The sequence below is a fragment of the Octopus bimaculoides genome, chromosome 1 (assembly GCF_001194135.2).
Source record: "Octopus bimaculoides isolate UCB-OBI-ISO-001 chromosome 1, ASM119413v2, whole genome shotgun sequence".
Lineage (NCBI taxonomy): Eukaryota > Metazoa > Mollusca > Cephalopoda > Octopoda > Octopodidae > Octopus > Octopus bimaculoides.
This window is the reverse complement of record NC_068981.1, coordinates 107,287,130-107,302,810: the sequence shown is the minus strand read 5'-3', so window position 1 is coordinate 107,302,810 and position 15,681 is coordinate 107,287,130. Positions and strand designations below refer to the sequence as shown.

General features: G+C 31.6%; 1 protein-coding gene across 6 annotated transcripts in view; it reads left to right on the top strand.

The window, feature by feature from the left end:
• Positions 1–13,459, top strand: part of LOC106868291 (voltage-dependent calcium channel subunit alpha-2/delta-2) — a 207,694-nt gene extending 194,235 nt beyond the window's left edge. For all 6 annotated transcript variants that reach the window (XM_052969102.1, XM_052969096.1, XM_052969095.1 and 3 more), the window contains 5 exons: positions 1,269–1,297; positions 2,660–2,777; positions 7,030–7,136; positions 8,226–8,299; positions 10,003–13,459. In XM_052969102.1, coding sequence (XP_052825062.1) covers positions 1,269–1,297; positions 2,660–2,777; positions 7,030–7,136; positions 8,226–8,299; positions 10,003–10,107 — 433 coding nt within the window. In that variant the 3' untranslated portion in view covers positions 10,108–13,459. The remainder of the gene's footprint in view (positions 1–1,268; positions 1,298–2,659; positions 2,778–7,029; positions 7,137–8,225; positions 8,300–10,002) is intronic.
• The last annotated feature ends 2,222 nt before the right edge of the window (positions 13,460–15,681 follow it).

The window sequence follows — 15,681 nt, the reverse complement described above, 5'->3', positions numbered from 1 at the left end:
GGGGGGGGGGGGAAGTAGTCACAGGGTGCATTAAGATATTGAGTTATCCTCAGACTGGGCATTTGATGGTGATGTTGATATGGTTGATAAATGTGGAGATATTTCTGAAATTAAATTCAATGTAAGCATATCTAGTTCAATTCCCAGACCAAGCTGTGTGTTGTGCTCTTGAGCAAGACACATTATTTCACATTGCTCTAGCTTACTCAGCTGCAGAAATGAGTTGTGACATCACTGGTACCAAGCTGTACTTGCCTTTCCCTTGCATAACATCAATGGCATGGAGTGGAAAGACTAGTATGCATGGGCGGCTGCTGGTCTTCCATAACAAATTTTCCCAGACTTGTATCTCAGAGGGGAACTTTCTAGGTGCAACCCCATGGTCATTTATGAACAACAAGGGTCTTTACCCTTCTCCTTTGTAAACATCTAGAACTGCAACTATAAATCTTTATTTAATCTACTACAAAATTTGAAACAAAAAAGTGCTTAGCACATTTCATTTATAATAGTGGAAAAGGTATTGTAGAAACTAAATTATAGTTTCCAAAGGGCTTAGTTCTCAGTCTACTTCCACTTTGTTTCAACAGCTATCACTGATTCATCAACAGTGGCTTCTGAAACAAGGAGATCAGGTAGAAGTTATGTGATTATTGCAATGAAAACCAAAATTACCTTTCTTTCCTGATAGCAATTTTACAAAATTTGGATATAGTTTAAGTTCACTTAAATAACAGTTGCACATTTTGTAGAAAGACTTGGGGAAGAATGGCTTAGTACAAAAGAGTGTGAATTTATTTTCTGTCACGGGTATTTAATATTAACACATTCAATACCCAATTCTTACTTCACAACTATGTTTAGCACAGAAATGATAGGGATGTGATCAATCAGGCCACATGACTAACAAGAGTTGTGTAAACATATAATGTGAGAAACGTTTTTGTGTGTTTCAGCATTTTGTAACACCTTATATCTTCATAAAGAAGAGATGTGTAAGAAATTATAGTTATTTGAGAAACATACTTCTTATGCTATTTACATATATGCAAACAATGTTTTAAGACAGACATACATATGTGACTCTCTCTCTCTCTCTCTCTCCCTCTTTCTCTCTCTCTCTCTCTCTCTCTCTCTCTCTCTCTCTCTCTCTCTCTCTCTCTCTCTCTCTCTCTCTCTCTCTCTCTTTCTCTCCCACACAATTTTTTTCTAAACTGAAGACAGTTTCTTTTTATTTATTTAAAATTTATAATTCATATTTTTTGCAGTTGGTTTTTCTCAGAGCCTGTCAATTTTGGTATGTAATAATCCTTCTACTCCTTCCTACGATGTCTAGTTTAGTTTCCATGTGTTTAGAATGTTTTTAGATTTGATCTACTTTCACTTAACTAAAATTCAAACAATTAAAAAAGTCAAAAATTGTGTGTTCTTTTTCTTCAAATCAATACAATTAGAAATTCATGCAATCTTCTAAAATTTTTAATAAAAAATTTTCACTGGGTAAAACATTTTGTTTTCAGTTTTCATATCACAATAGTAAATTTGATTCCTGTGTACAGCAGGTTTTATACAAACCAGGCATGTACTATGATTATATCAATTAATAGGGAAATTATTAAGATAGAATATTTTTTTAGAGATCTATAGTGTTGTTAATATTTCAGAATCCACTGAAGTTTTGGTTTTTTGTGACAGTGCCAGGGAGCATGTTGTCTTTATATGATTGAACATGAGGGGATACTTTGGAGTAGGATGTTTCCATTGCCTCCTTCTGTTTACAGATTTTAATTTCACATACAATGTAAAAGATGTATCAATGAAACAGAAATAATTATTTGAAGGCTAATTAAATTGCTGCAGATTTAAATATTATAATCGGATTATAGCTTAACCACAGAGCTGGTAGTCCTGCAAACTGGATGGTAACTTCAATAGCGCAGGTGGCATGAATAAAGCATTCATTCCATACTGTAAAGGGGTTGGCATTAGAAAGGGCATCCAGCCATAAAAAGCATGCAAGGTAGACATTGGAGCTTGATACAGTCCATAGATACATCAGTTCCTGTCAAACTATACAATCAGCATGGAACAGTGATGTTAAATGATGATATAAGATTGAATTTAAGAGTGTTCCAAGTTGTTAGTAATCATATAAATTTGTACAATATTTTGAAAAATAACTGCAAAAGTTTATTTACTGCTCTATATTTATTTATTTTGTATATGCATTTTATGAAGTGCAACTTGAGCCATCTTCTGGATGGCTTGAACATAACAGATCTGAATGAATCAACATTTGTAAACAAACTAAAATTTGTCAGCCACTTTTTAAAGCAATTTATCAAAATATACAATCAATTCTAAATATGAAAAGAAATATCAATTTTGGTGACAAGAAATATCAATTTTAGTGTTTGCATTTCCGGCCATGTCAGTATGTCACCGAATATTTTTATGTCATCAAATATTTTTTTTATTAAAATATAGTTGTAGAGTATTTCTAAATTATATTTCTGTGAAATTTTTCCCTGTGTGAGATAACCACCATGTATTTTCCTAATGTACGTAATCTTTTAAAAGTATATTTACTTGACAAAACTACATTTGTGTTTGCTTCCTATGAACATTTTTTGTATTTACTTTTTTGTTATATTTTTAGCTTATGCAGAAGAGGAAAGTGAATCAGAAAGCTGTATAATGAACCGAATACAATATTATTGGCCAAGTAGTACATTTAACTCCATGAGTGGTATAGTTCCATGTGAAAATTGTTCTAGGTAAATTATGTTCATATATAAAGTCTTCATCTTGTAGGGGTGGAAAGTTAACATAATGTTTGTGATTTTGCATAAATGGAATAAATTCAGTTTGATTATCTATATAAAAGTCTAGCTCAAACCTTCAGGCTCATGAGACTTAAAGCATATACAGATTTTCTGGGTGTCTAGGTGAGGAAGTATCTCGTGGAGGGACTGATTAGGATACTTCTTGGAGGATTGTCAAAGATGGCCCAAGGAAATACCAACAAATTATGGATGCAGCAACATTCTGCACTTGACCTTGGAAAGTTGAAAATAAAAGATCTCCACCTCTTGAACAGGATGCCAGTCTATTGTAATCCTCTCAATTGGAAATGAATACCAGCTGCCACTAGTATTTATTTATATTTGAGACTGGCATCTTATTCAAGAAGTTAGGGGTTCTTGTACTCTCAATACAAGTGAATACCAGTTGCTACTAGTATTCATTTTATGCTGAAAGGAGTGGAGCAGTGTGAAATGAAGTACCTTGCTCATGGATACAATGTGCTGCCCAATCCAAGAATTAAAGTTGTGAGCTAATGATTATGAGCCCAACATCCTAACCATATACCTTGAATATTAGTAACTTTTGACAGGGGTCACCAAACTTTTTTCACTGCAGGCCAGATAACTGAGAGAATGACAAGCACAAACAGGATAAGTATTCTTTTTAATTCAATACAGTGAATGCACAAAAAATAAAGACAGCCAACATATTTATTTACCAGAAAGTTATCAAAGAAAGGGATGTTAACAATAAGATATATCACACCCAGTATGCACATATCTGGATCTCACAAGCTAAGCAGCAAAAAAGGTTAGTGAGATTTGTGAAACTAGTGTTTAGCTTTTAAGATATCATCAATATTTGCTTTGGAATTGCTGCATCCAATGAAGAGAATTGCTTTCAAATGTTCATCAGTCAACTTCATTCGATGAGCTGATCTCACATACTTCACTTTTGAAAATATTTGCTCACAGACATAAATTGTTCCAAACACTGATGTCACACCAGAGGCAAATTTCTTCAAATGTGAAAACTCATCTGGTAAGCAGTGATAAAATTGAACAAGTTTTCTCTTTCTGTGCTTCTCTTTCAACAAGTCATTTGCTTGCAAATCAATGAGCTCCAACTGTAGTTTAAAAGGCATATCATCAAGGTTACAATTAAATGGATTCTGGAACAGAATGTCACTCTCAGTAGCACTATGTTCTCTCCAGGTTCTTCTATTCGCCACACAACTGAACTTGTTAAAAAGCTTGATACTTCCAAACAATTTGGCTTTATCAGGACTCAAGTCATTTGCTGCTTCCATCATACACTCTTTGATGAAGTTGCCGTCAGTTAATGGTTCCCCTGCTCTACCATCTTATGCCCTATTTTGTAACTTGCACAAGTTTCAGATTCATTTTCAGCAAACATTCTTGTGAAGAGATTCTTTTGAGATTCCAAACTACATTTCATTAACTTAAATTTCTCAGAACGCAACTTTCCAGAAAACTTTGAATATGTTGACAGATGATTTGCTTCGTGGTGATGCTGAAGATTGTACTCTTTCAAAATAGCAACACATTTTTGCATGTCATGCAACTAGCTTTCCAGTTGTTTAAAGAAGTATTTTTCTCCCCATTCTTCATTGAAAAGACAACACTCAGCATCTACTTTTCTTTTATTAGTAGCCACAATGATGGGTGAAGAAAATAGGATCTGAAGATTAAAAAATAATTATTTACACATTGAATATTCTACCAAAATAGTTTTGACATGTATATAAACATGACAGACTAAATGTAAATAGTCTAACACACTGTGCCATAATGCATGTGCATAAAAACTTGTGCAATGAAAATGCTTTGCACATCCTCATGGAAAGTTTCATTGCCAGAATGAGAGCAGAAAATTTTTTGTAATGATTTGAAAAACGTTTCCATATGTACAAGACAGAATAAGCTGCATTAACATCAACACTTTCCAGAATGAATAACAACGTCAAAAGCTCTCCATTTTTCAACAATGTCAGGCAATTATTTGGGCAAAGTTTCTTTTTCTGTCTACAGGCCAGTAAGTTTGATTTGTGATGAGTGAGGGCTAGTAAAATGAAGGTACGTATGCATTTGCAAGCTCAAACATCTCAAGAGCTGACTGTCAAAACTGCAAGTACTCTCACTCAGAGCATATGTGCATTCCCTCTTGCTGAAAGCAGCGATTCAATTAATTTTTGACATCAATGATGCTGAAAAATTACTGATGCCAGTCATTGATGACAGCGAGAGCACCATCTTCAGCAGTTGTAATGTCTGAAATGCAACGATGTATTCTTGGAATGAAAAATGTTAGGCAGCAGAGGATATCTCACTGAAATAGTTTTTGAAAACTTTCTCACTTCTCATTTTTGAAAGAGAGCTCTTCAACTTCTCAATCAGCTTCAAGCAGTCACTGGCTGTTGTGTCTGGACACTAGAAGCTACTTGCCACAGATTCACATATTCCACATGCATTCCCAACCACCATAATACCAAAGTGGAAGCTTGCCAGATTGTTTCAGCAGTCATTTGACAGTGAACTTTGTTGTTACTCTTAGCAATGCATCATTCAGAAGCCCCAGCAAAATGTCCTTCATCTTCTTATAGTTGCTTTCTATGTTTCAGTGCTGTTGCTCTAATGCACCAACAAGTTGGATGCATGGATTGCACCATGACTTTCTCACAACAAAGGTTTGTCCATTGCGTCACTTTTCTTTTTGGTGACTCTCTCAGAAGAATGGCACATTGGTAAACAAAGTTCAGTGCATCAACTACAATGGCAAGCATAGAAGCCAACTTCTTGGAGGACAAAGTCCAAAGAGTGGTTTCCATAATGTACAAAATATGTGCCGGGAAACATGTCTTTAACCTCTTTTGTATGCCTGAAATGTTTCCACTCAAGGTATTTGCACCATCAAATGAAAAGCAGCATAATTTTGAGCAAGATATTTAGGCAGCACAACTCACCCAGAAAAACCTTAGTGTCTCCAAAGAGCAGCCAGGAGGATTATAAAAATTTAAAAAAATCTTTGTATGCATCCAGAACTTCAGAAACATAATGGACAATGTTTTATTCTTGTTTCATGCCATAGCAATAAGTGGTGCCATCATATATAATACAAATAAACATAGAATCTTCATCTAATTTTTTTTTACTTCCTGCAGGATGTTATGAGCATATGCCTGTAGGATTTAATTTTGTATGGTATCAGATAGGAAATTATTTCACCTTTTAAGCCACTGACTTACTTCTGCACTGCATTTTTTGGCAAGTTCTTTTATATGAAGTTTTCTGTCATGTTCATGCCCTTGTAATGCTAGGCTTTGCCTACCACAGAATCTGACGCTAAATAAAAAATTTCATTGCTTGCTAGGTTACTTCTTGTCACTAAATTGGTTGCTTATTCAGAGTCATGGATATGTCTGACTTTGGCCCAAAGTGCTAACTGCTTTCATGTTGTGATCAGAACATCTAATGTGCAGTAATTTTTCCTGTAATGTTGCCCCAGTTTCGTACACAGGTCAACAAGGCAGTTTCCTGAGGTGTTGTAATTCTATTATGCTGAACTCCTTCCAGACAATACTGGCAGATAATAACATCATGCTGAACATCATAATTAAACCACAGGGCTAGCAGTATGAGCATTTCTTTGCATCCTTGGGGAAGTTGAATGTCTTTCTATGCACAAATTGTTTTTGTGATGTGCAAAAGTTTGATGGCACTTCTTGTCGTGTTAGAAGGTTGCAAGCTGGCAGAATCGTTAGCACGCCAGGCAAAATACTTAGCAGCATTTCGTTGGTTTTTGCATTCTGAGTTCAAATTCCCACTAATTTGCCTTTCATCCTTTTGGGATTGATGAAATTTTCAAGTCTTGTGCCTATAGTAGAAAGGACTATTATTATTATTATTATTATTATTATTATTATTATTATTAAAGTGGCAAGCAGGTAGAATTGTTAGCACACTGGATAAAATGCTTAGTGGCATTCCTTTCAGCTTTATGTTCTGAGTTTAAATTCTGCTGAGGTCAACTTTGCCTTTCATCCTTTCAGATAAAATATGTACCAGTTGAGTACTGGGTCAATGTAATTGACTTGACCCTTCCTCCAAAAGTTTTAGGTCTTATACCCACAGTAGAAAAGATTATTATTATTTTGTTGTCTGCCAAGGTCATTGCATTGTTATTTTCTTTTCTAAATTATAGGGAGTTTAGAGTTGTTCGTTTGATGTATAGTAACTTGGTACTTGTAGTTACTGAACTTGAGTGTAATGAATGCTCATATACAGAAATTAATCAAGAGCCTGAAGAAGGTAGGCATTCCAGATATTTATGTTGGTTCCTCTTATATTTCATTTTGTGGTATAATATGCAATATGTATTGTCACAACAATGTACATGTTTAGCCTATGGTTGTTGAAATAAAACATCATTATTGATCTTACCAAACAGTATTTCGTGAATTGTAATAAAGAATAGTAATAATTGATATACCAATAATAGTAATACATGTATTGAAAATTATTAAAATAATTCTAAGTCAACTCAAGTAATTTACATAGCACCATTTCATCATTCAAAGAAACTAAGTGCCTCATTCTTGTATCTGTCTGTTTGGACATCTGCCTGTCAAACCTTCACATACACATATACATACGCACACATATACATATTCTTATATACCAATATGTACATACTCATTCCTTTACACACACATACACACACACAAATATATATATATATATATATATATATATATATATATAATACTATTATTATTATTAAGGCAGTGAGCTGGCAGAATTGTCAGCATGCTGAATGAAATGCTTGACAGCATTTTGTCCGTCTTGACATTCTGAGTTCAAATACTGCCAAGGTCAGTTTTGCCTTTCATCCTTTTGAGGTCAATAAAATAAGTAAGTACCAGTTGAGTACTGGAGTTGATGTAATCAACTTTCTCCCTCTCTTGAAATTGCTGGCTTTGTGCCAAAATTTTAAACCAATATTATTATTTAAAACAGCTTGAATCAGCTCCATGCAACTTAGTTTTGTGACTTGCTTGTATGTGTGTGTATGTATGTATGTATGTACATACATATACATGCTGAAAGTAAATGGATGTCTGTCAATTCCACTAAGTATTCAGTTGTTCATTCAACTATACTCTCCGTTCACCGAATAAGGTGAATAAGGATGTTACATTCCTTGTAACACTTGCATCTTTAATGTAATTCTCAAGCAGAATCAAGTTTCACTATTATTCTCACTACTATTATATTCTGAATGTGTTCCCCTTATGAATTTTGCTCTCTTTCTTACTATTCATGCATATTTAATGATTAAGTTCATTATGTTCCTGTACCTACATATGTGAATATTAACATTTTATCTTATATTAACAGTGAAGCCAAATTTCTGTGAGTCACAGCCAAGGTATAGAAAACGCCCTGGAGAATGCTACAAATATGATGCAAGAGTAAGTTCATTTCTTTTATTTATTTTCTCTTCCATTGATCAAAAATTTGTGTTGTATATTTAGTTATAGTAATTTATTGAAATCAGTTAAATTTGTAGAATTTATCATCACTGTGTAACAGCACCATAAAAAATATTTTTACAAGTATATCATTACTTTACACATCAGTTAAATTGAATGCTATTGACACATCAGTTTGGGTTTGAAATAATTGAATAATAAAAATTAGTGCAGGAACTGTTCAGCAATTTTAGAACAATGTCACTATATATATCTAAAAATACAGCTGTCACAATCAGGTATGACTTGGTATCAGCATGCACTATGCTTCTTGCTAATGTTTTTAGGTACCCCTAATGTTAGGAGCATTCCCTCTTGATCCTCCCACTCTTGACTTGATGAAATATTTAAGATATGACAAGCAGAAGAGAGAGAAGTCTGCATCTAGAATTTAACTGTGTTTTATTTTATTGAGCCTTTCCCCATGAAAGATGAAAGGTAGAGTTTAAGCACAGCAGGATTTAACTTAGAATGTAAAAAGCCAGAACATATACTGTAAAGCATTTTGTTTGATGTTCTAATAATTCTCCCTTTTAAAACATCAAATGCAATTATATTTAATTATTTCTTTTGATCTAACTTCTTTAACATATGCAACTTTCTCTGAATCAGTCTTAGTATTATTTTGATTTCTCACAGATTATTCTAAATTCAGTTGTACTTCTTCTTCAGTAAGATGCCTATATTTGTCTCACTATAATCTTTTCATAATCATCTCCCCCAATAACTCTTCCTCTCTTAAAAGTTTTTGTCTTGCAAGTACTTGGTAACCCTGTCAGTGCAGATGCCACTTAAAAGCACCCAGTCCGCACTGTAAAGTGGTTGGTGTTCGGAAGGACATCCAGCTAAAACTGACCTCACCTGTGCTTGTGCCACATAAAAAGCACTAAGTCCACTCTGCTAAGTGGTTGGTGTTAGGAAGGACATCTAGCTGTAAAAATTCTGCCAAAGCAGTCACAGAAGACTGGTGCAGGCTTAGGCCTGGCTGGTTCTTGTGGTACCGTCCCACCCATGCTAGCATGGAACACTGACATTAAATTATGATGATGATGATAATGATACACATCATACATAATAGCCTAATTATCAAACATTTTATCTGAGAAAGTTGAGTGCTTAATGAATAATAAATTAGTCTTCCTTTTTTTTGCCTCCTAGTTTCATTGAATAACTGACAGTATATGCAGCATCTAATAGAAATTAAGTTTAGTAGAGTATGAAGAAGGCATGTATATATAAATTCATGAAGTTGAATATCACAGCAAGAATATCTTTTAGCAGAATTGAATTCTTCTTGTCGTTTTTGTTTGTGTGTGTGTGATTTCATCAACAACGGTGATGTTCATATAGACTGAGTAGTGACATGACCAACCCACTCTACATACAGCATACATTAACTCACACTGGTAAATGAGTAAAATTTCAAGCCCAGACCAAGATATTGTAGATAAATTGCATGTAGTTTTATGCACTTGTTGTTTGGAGAAAAAATCTACAAGTATGAAAGGTGGCTGGGGTAGTCTAATATTAATCTTAGTCTTTATTTTAATGGCTTCTAAAAAGCAGTGTGTCAATCTAAATTTATTTCATTTTGCCAAGAATATAGTTTCACTGTTCTATATCTTCTCTTTTTTATTTTGCAGGAAGATGATAAGAAATGTAGTGGTTCAGCCAATCTTCCATCTTATTTCGTTCTGTTGACAGCCCTCTTTCTGCTTCGCTTGTGTGTTTATTTAAGTGATAGTTGATAACAGATTACATATTATGATACAAACACCCATCCCATTCTTTACTACCCAATGATTTTGTCTTTGTACACCACAATAACATATTTGTTGCATATACAAACCTCTTGAGAGGCCAGATCTACAATCTAATTGAAAAAAAATGTTTTCATTTAATTATGAATTGAATCATTTTTTTTTTTTACCACAGTATTAATAAAATATGTTGTTCTAATTACTAAGTTTTTATAAGTTTGCAAGAAATCAAACAAAAAACAAAAAACTGGCAATTACGGATTCTTTCTAGTACATAACAAATTATATAGTATTTTATATCTTTTCCTCTGAATTTTTTAATTTCTTTTTTGTTTCTTACTCCCTCTCTCCCCCATTTTTTGTTATTTTTTTGTTGTTCAATTGGTGAATTTCAGGATGGGGGATAAAACTATTTTTTATTTAAATTTTATATACAAATTAATTGAAAGTTTTTACTCTTCCTAACAAGTTTATTTTCTCATGGTTTAAAAAAAAAAAAAAATCTATCTCCAATTTATTCCATTCCACTGTTTGCAGTGATAAAATTTTCATTAAAACTCATGACCTCAGTGGATTGAATATCAAAATTAAGAAAGTGCAAATTTAAGTTGCTAATAACCAGCCTTCATTATTTAATGAAAGTTGTATTTTTTAGTTTTCTTCATACAAAAAAAAAAAAAAAAAAAAAAAAAAAAAAAAAAAAAAAAAAAAGGAAAATAATTGAAAATTTTCAATAATATATTGATGGAAAACAGTGCTTTCTAATGAAGTATTTTGTATGTCATTTTAACTTTAAAAATCATTTTTTCTAGGAAAAACTTATATATGCTTTACATTTAACCCATCCAATATTTTGTGCATGTGTATGTAAGCTTTTAAAATATCTGATTATAAAACATATTTGTAAAAACTATTTTTTTTTTAAACATTGTTATGAATTCCACCATTCTGTGAGTGATTGCTTTCCTGGGAAGTCACTGTAATTTGTTAGTTTTTATTATCCCATCATTTTAATTTTGTATCATCTAGAAATGTGTTAACTATTTCTTGTTTAATCTCAGTTAAGTATAGAAAGTCAGTGCCGTGCAGATAAAATGTCTACTAGCTCTAGTAACCGTCCATTATACATGGAGACAGTTGGACACGAAGGATGTATCAGTTTTTCGACTTGGTGGAAATCCTGTCAGTATTTCTTTTTTTATACAATTACATATCATTAAATTATCACATGAAATTAAACTAGTTCAGTATCTACATTTAAAATTTTCATGTTAATTTTTATAGCAATACTCAGCATAAGATAAAAAGGTAACTTATGTTCCTTTATTATTCACAGTTTATTATTAGCCAAGTCGACAGCTGGTTTCAGTTCTCATCTGAAGCTGCAAATGTCCTTGAGAAAAGCATGTACATCTCACAATCTCATTCTTTTCCTCTACAAATTTGTGGCTGTGTGTCTAAGTAGGAAATCAATATTTAAAATTTGGATGAGTGTTATAGAGTAAGAGATAAGCTCCTGGCAAACTAAGCCCTCAATTTAGTTAAAATTTTTGGTTGACACCATTTGATATTATGTCTTTGAGAAAAGCATCAACATCACAACATCCCTTCTCCCATATATATGTGGCTTGTGCCTATGTAAGACATATTTTGATTTTTTTTTTTAATTTTGCATATGTTTTATATGTACATATTTTTTTGCATAAGATTTATCAAGTAATTTTAATTTTCACATCAGCCTTACATCTTTTAAATTGTTATTAAATGCAATTATACGTATCTCTTAACTGATTACAAATTTCATGAACTGATCATATATTTCCCAGTTGGGAAATTTAACAACTATGTTGCTAATTTTAAATCAGACAAGCTTAGAACTTTTCACAAAATATATTTTTTAAATAGTTTATTGAAACTGAAAAAATCTACCCATTTAATTTTAAAAATGTATTTTGATTTATTTAAATATAATTATTAACTTAACTTGAAATGTTTCAGTTAACTTTTTTCGAAAGTGAAAATAAGTTGTTGAACATACTGGAATTTAGATAATTAATAATCTAGCTTAATTTCTTTTTATTGGATTACAGTAAACATTTTACTGTTACCCCAATATTTTGTTGTTTTCAGATGTGAGATGCAATGGTTGAACAGATAAGATACAAATTTTCTTTGATTCATGCGTTATTCATTAATTTGTATCTCACTTCAAACATTACATTGTGTATCAAGGCAAGACACCTAACTCTACTTGCCTATGGCTTTTATGCCAGGTTGAACGAATTATTGTTATTTTAGATAACTGTTCCTCTAGTTATTTAAAACCTGCTTATTCTAGAATAATATTGTTTTGTTTTTCTTTGACTTGTATTATAAGTATTGTTTATTTAAAAACAAAAAAATATTTTTAAAAATGTATGAATTTTACTGTTCATTTGCAACCAGATAAAATGACTTAAAATTGCATTTAGTTAAAATCTCTTAAATGTGATATTGACATTTTCTCTTTTATTTCTGGGATACTTTCTACATAATTGCAGTGTTATATAAAGCCAAATTAACATCTTTTAATGATCACATTTTGAATTAGTCATCACAAGAGAAAGATGTGATATTAATAAATTCATTATGTATGATAATTACTTTTGAATATTTGACAATAATAATAATAAAACAGCTTAAAACAGCTGCATTCTTCAAATATATCCAAAGAAATTATCAAAAAGAAAATAATTCTAGTGTTACTGCTGCATTTGTCTAATCCAGTGAGCCAAAACAGTTGATTTTTTATTAAATCTCATTGTTTCACTTTTTTTTTAAAGTAATACTTTGTTTTTTATCTTCATAGAATAAACATATGAAAAACATTTGTTTTATTAATCTCATCAACTATCTGCATAATTAGTTATTAGCATTGCTTTTACTTAAAACTTTCATTTGGCAACTATAGTCTATTTTAACTGGTTGTGTAATCACTATATGTTACTTGTTTTACCTCTTTTTACTTTTCTTTATTCCCAGAGCATGTCATATAGTGTGCATGTGATTGTGGCACAATTCATCAGTGTATATGATGCCACAAGTATTCCAGTTATTCCAATTGTTTACATGTCATTTCAGATGGTTAAATACGAAATTCACAAACAGCTCATGCACAGGAAATATTCAGTATTTATTTTTTCACACAAACAGATTTAATCCCTATAGTAAATGCAGTGTTGTTGCTACCCTGTGTAGAATTCACACAGGACTCTCTTTATACCTTAATTCCAGTAATGATGTTATAGTGATTCAATGACAACTACTCATTGCTAAAAAAAAAAAAACCATTTCATTACCATGACAGCTCAGTCTTTATTCATACTGAATTATTTATTGTGACTTACCGAGTGTTTTGTGTGTGTATGTGTGATATGTTAGAACTGTAAAACTTCACAGCATCAATACTCCAAGCTTCTCATAGTAGTAAATGGGGAGACAACCAGTAAAGAGTCATCTAACAGCTTCATGTGTGAAGAACTGTAAGGCTACTATATCAGTTACTATCTTTCTAGTTGGATTAATCTAAACTATATATGGTTGTTTGTATGTGTGTGTATATACACACACTGACATGCTGTTCCAGTAAAGTTCATAATTTAAACTAAGTACATATGTCATGTGGAAAAAAGAAATCTGCAGGTTTAGATTTGTTCATTGTGAGTAAAACTAAAGCGTTTTTAATTTATTTCTCTCAGATGAAGTCCAGTTCTAAGATGTCAAATTCTTCTTCTCCCCACAGCATATGAAATTATCCAAACTTATGAACATCAGTAATTTTCACTAACATACACTACCAAAAGTTTTCTCAGACACAGATTTTACTTATATATATAAATGTTATTTCTCATACATGCACACATGTGCATATGTGTAACGTAAATAAGATTAAAAAACTTGACCATAAGATAATTGTAAGATATACTATGGTGGACTGTATTCAAAAGTATATTGAGAAGTAACTTTTTAATCCTGTAAATTTTACACACAGACTTCTAAGACTAGATAACATTCAGCATGTCTGTTTTATTATGACAAAAACAGCAAATTATAAATGAGCGTGTGTGTGTGTGTGTGTGTGTGTGCATTTATATTTGTGTGATATTATATGTATTTATATGTGACTGTGTGTTTATGTGTGCATGCATATATATATAATTGTGTACACATATAAGTATCTCTCTTTCTCTCAGTATATATAGATATACAAACACATGTATGTACATACATACAAATTAATAAACATACACACATGCATATTTATATACACACATATGTATATACATATACACTAGTGTGTGTGTGTGTATATATATTCATATATATATATGTTTATATATATATATTCATATATATATATGTATATTCATATATATATATATGTATATTCATATATATATATATGTATATTCATATATATATATATATTCATATTCATATATATATATATATATATATATGTCAAACTATCCAAGCATGCCAGCATGGAACATGGACTTCAAATGGTGATATGCAAGCAATATAGAAATATATATATATATATATTTCGTGAGTGTATATGCAGATGAAATATACAATTATGTGTTTCCGTGTCCTTTATACATGTTTATACAAAAATACTTATATATTTACACACATGTGTATATGTATACATATATATATTCATGGGTGTGTATTGTATATATATATAATGTTGAAAACTGTTCCCATATAACCATTTTTTGACGGTGTTCCAATTTTATTTTTTATCAACACTTCCAGACTGTCTCAGCTTCACACAAAATCTCCCTAATATTAAATACTGAACTGGAACTTAGTCATGTTTTAGATATATCATACACACACACATACATGTGCATGTGTGTTATGTTGACAACTGCCAGTATGAAACATTGGGTTCTGGAAATGTAAAACAAATTCTACTAAATAGAATTATTTATCCACCTTTCCAGTGTCAAGTCTTTTAGTGAATACAAGCTTACTAGTCTCTATCTATCTATCTATTATATATGTAGATGCTTATATTGTACATATATATATATATATTATGAGGTAGATAGTTAAGTTTATGTGTGTATTTAGGATTTAATAAACTTTCAAGCGAATGTGATTTTTTTTGGTAATATTGGCCTTAAAGCACAGATAGAGCTATGAATAAAGCCATCTAAATATTGGACTGAAAAAACTTTTTGAATAGAAAAAGTTGAGAGCTGCCTGTGGTTTGAGTCCCAGAGACAGCTTTAAACTTTTTGTATCCAAAAGGATTTTTCAGTCCAATTTTTACATGCTATATATATAGCTTTATATGTGCTTCGAGACCAATATTACAAAAAAAGTATGTGTATATATTTGTATATACATAATTCTATGTATGAATGCATATGCATGTGTGCATGGATGTCTGTGTATGTATACATGCATTTGTATGTATAGGTTTTTTATATATATAATTGTATATATATTTATATGCATGTGTGTGTGTGTATATATATATATATATATATATATATATATATATATATA